Source organism: Ictalurus furcatus, chromosome 16 (genome assembly GCF_023375685.1).
Source record: "Ictalurus furcatus strain D&B chromosome 16, Billie_1.0, whole genome shotgun sequence".
Taxonomy (NCBI): Eukaryota; Metazoa; Chordata; class Actinopteri; order Siluriformes; family Ictaluridae; genus Ictalurus; species Ictalurus furcatus.
The window spans coordinates 23,323,864-23,327,551 of record NC_071270.1 but is presented as its reverse complement, the minus strand read 5'-3'; the positions used below and the strand labels follow the sequence as shown (position 1 = coordinate 23,327,551).

At 40.9% G+C, this 3,688-nt stretch overlaps 1 protein-coding gene across 1 annotated transcript in view; it reads left to right on the top strand.

Annotated features, from left to right (window-relative positions):
• The window catches only part of LOC128620071 (V-type proton ATPase 116 kDa subunit a 2-like), a 22,130-nt gene extending 21,338 nt beyond the window's left edge, over positions 1-792 (top strand). Inside the window, exon 15 of the mRNA XM_053644722.1 lies at positions 691-792. Coding sequence (XP_053500697.1) covers positions 691-792 — 102 coding nt within the window. The remainder of the gene's footprint in view (positions 1-690) is intronic.
• The last annotated feature ends 2,896 nt before the right edge of the window (positions 793-3,688 follow it).

Sequence of the window (3,688 nt, the reverse complement as noted above, 5' to 3'; positions counted from 1 at the left end):
TTCCTTCTCGCTCTCATTCTGTCTCTCTGTCTCTCGCTTTCTTTCTTTCTCTCATTCTGTCTCTGTCTCTCTCGCTTTCTTTCTCTCTCTCATTCTGTCTCTCTCTCGCTTTCTTTCTCTCTCTCTCATTCTGTCTGTCTGTCTCTCTCTCTCTCGCTTTCTTTCTCTCTCTCATTCTCTCCCTCTCTTTCTGTATGTCTGTCTCTCTCTCTCTCGCTTTCTTTCTCTCTCTTATTCTCTCTTATTCTGTCTGTCTCTCTCTCTCGCTCGCTCGCTCTCTGTCTCTCATTCTGTCTCTCTCTCACTTTCTCTCTCTCTCATTCTCTCTCTCATTTTGTCTGTCTCTCTCTCTCATTCTATCTGTTTCTCTCTTTCTCTCTGTCTCTCTTTTAATCTCCTTCTTTCTCTCTGTCTCTTTCTCTCACACTCTCTCCCTTTCTCTCTCTCTCTCTCTCCATTTCTCTTTACTCTCCCTCTCTCATCGTCTCTCTGATGCTCTTTCTCTCTTTGGCTCTCTTTCTTTCATCCTCTCTCTGTCTCTCTATCTCTGTTTCTGTCTGTCTTTGTCTGTCTCTCATTCTCTCTCTCTCTCTCTCTCTCTCTCTCTCTGCAGGGTGGAGTTTCAGAATAAATTCTACAGTGGTACAGGTGTCAAATTTGTCCCGTTTGACTTTTCCCTCCTCCCCTCAGTCTTCGAGCAGGACGGACTACTGTGACAGGAGCGGCTCGTCCATCGTGACGTACCGTCGCTCACACACTTCCTCGTTACAGACCTCAGCTCAGCCGGAGTGAAGAGAGCGTCCGGGCGCTTCGTCATGTCTCCTTCACGCTTTTTTAAAACCCCTCACGAGTCCGCCTTCACTTCATGTCATCCATATCAGCCTTATATCAACGCTGGTTCCATTCGACACCTCAGTCTGTTCTATTGCTCTTTAGACAGCAGACTTCAGTCCATCACCTTCATCCAGTTCCGTCATATCAGAGTTTCAAAGTGCCATCATGTATTTTGCAATAGACAGTTTTATGCGTCACATGTACTGAGGATATGACGGTTAGCTGCGGATTTTAAACACACACACACACACACACAGTATCCAAGGAAAGCTTGTGAAAACTTTTGTAAGTAGAAAAACATCACAGCATCGAGTGTATGGAGTTCACTTCCTGTTTAAAGTCCGATGGCAAATGTTTCGGGTTTTTTTTTTGCTGTAAAGACGGAAATGTGATATGAGGACTTGTTCTCCCGACATTTTTACTAGCCACAGTTGCAGATTTACAAAATCTCATTGTTGAATTTATGTCCAAGTACTACTGACAGGAAAATAACTACATACAAGTGTCATCCACGCATTCAGTGAACTTTTCATTCGTTGAGTACATTATTAAAGCATAATTTCCCAAAAAAAGACATTCCTAATGGCTGGTTATATTTCTCACTCTAGTCTAAAGCATGTGATAGTGTTTCAGTTTCTACATCATTACAGAACTTTTTTTTTTTATACCATTTGACTGAGATATTATACACTGATCAGCCATAATGTTAAAACTACCTGCGTAATATTGTGTAGGTCCACCTTGTGCCTTCAAAACAGCTCTGAGCCGTCGAGGCATGGACTCTACAAGACCTCTGAAGGTGTGCTGTGGTATCTGGAACCAAGACGTTAGCAGCAGAAGCTTTAAATCCTGTAAGTTGTGAGGTCGGGCCTCCACGGATCGGACTTGTTTGTCCAGAATGTCCCAAAGATGCTCGATCGGATTGAGATCTGCGCAATTTGGAGGCCGGGTCAACACCTTGAACTCTTTGTCATGTTCCCCAAACCGTTCCTGATCAATATTTGCAGTGTAGCAGGACACATTATCCTGCTGAAAGAGTCCACTGTCATTAGGGAATACTGTTGCCATGACGGCATGTACGTGACCTGCGACAGTGTTTAGGTAGGTGGTACATGTCAAAGCCAGGACCCAAGGTTTCTCACACTTCCTCCGCCTGCTTGTCTTCTTCCCACAGTGCATCCTGGTGCCATCTCTTCCCCGGGTAAGCGACGTACATGCACCCGGCCGTCCACGTGATGTAAAAGAAAACGTGATTCATCAGACCAGGCCGCCTTCTTCCATTGCTCCATGGTCCAGTTCTGATGCTCATGATCTCATTCTACGCCCTTGTCAAAGTCACTCAGATCCTTACGCTTGCCCATTTTTCCTGCTTCCAACACATCAACTTCGAGAACTGACTGTTCACTTGCTGCCTAATAAATATATCCCCCTAATACCCTTGACGGCTGCCACTGTAACGAGATAATCGACGTTATTCACTTCACCTGTCCGTGGTTTTAATGTTCTGGCTGATCGTTGTCTATATTTAAAAATGTGCTGCATTGGTTCGGCATTTTAATACAACATTCCCAGCTAGGCTTTTAAAACATATATATTTTTTTTAATCTGGTTTTGCGCTCTGTACAGACGACCCCATTGTGTTGCTCCTTTACATTTTCTTCAAATAACAGACCTCAGCAGACAGTTTTGTTAAATGCTGCTTTCTAAATCAGGCAACTTCATCTCAGGAGCAAAAAAGAAAATATGATGCTTCCCACCACATAACGCGTCATGTGTATCATATTGTATGATATTGTATTATAACAGGTTTTGCCTTTATTTTAAGGATAAGTGTGCTAACTCAATATTCAGTTTATTGTAAGTGTGCAGTAGAGAAATTTGTAGCTAGTTGTTTTGGTTGCTTTCAGTTAAGTTTTTGTTTTTTGTTTTTTTTTTTTTCATACGAATGGTTTAGACTTTATAAAATAGCAGACTCAGAAAGAAAAGCTTGATAATTGCGTTAGAAAGTAGGCTTTGCAAATTGTAGTTTTTATATCGCTCATTTATTTTTTACAGATGCATATAGATTTGATTCGTTAATCTGATTGTTAGCTACATTTGCCTTATAGGTCCAGGGCAAAATTAAGGACACAAATGTCAGGCACTAAACGTGTCTTGGCTATGTGACTACATTTTAGGTAAGGGGGAAATTATGTGAATTAAATTTGTTTCAGGATTGTCCATTTGGATCAAGATTGTTATAATTTTTATAGTGGGGCAGTAGCAGCACAGTGATTAAGCCATTGGGCTACTGATTGGACGCTCAAACTTCAGCACTGCCAAGCCGCCACCGTTGGGCCCTTGAGCAAGGCCCCAACTGCTCAGATGTATAAATGAAATAAAATGCAAGTCCCCCTGGATAAGGGTGTCTGCCAAATGTTATAAATATAAAGTTTTGTTTTTTTATATAGGTTAATATTTGATATTTCAGCGGTCATCCAAGGTGTTAGGAAAAATGGGACTCTCACTAGTTGTCTTCGCATCAGTACATAATTACACCATCCTGGTACATGTACAAAACAGAGGAAGGAAGGTAAACAAGAGAGAGAGAGAGAGAAATCTAATAGATAATCTAAGAGACCATGTCTACATATCATTCAAATTGGCTGAATGAGTCTATTTTTGTCTTCTAATTTAAGCACAATTACAAAACTACAACAGTTTAAAGTCACAAAAATAAGGCATCCAAAATCAAATTAAACAGGCTATGTGATGTTACTTATAACAACATTTTATTATAATTAATCTCAATACTATACAAAACAGTAGTTCATTAGGCTATACTTTTAAATGAATACTTTTAAACATAGCCCTC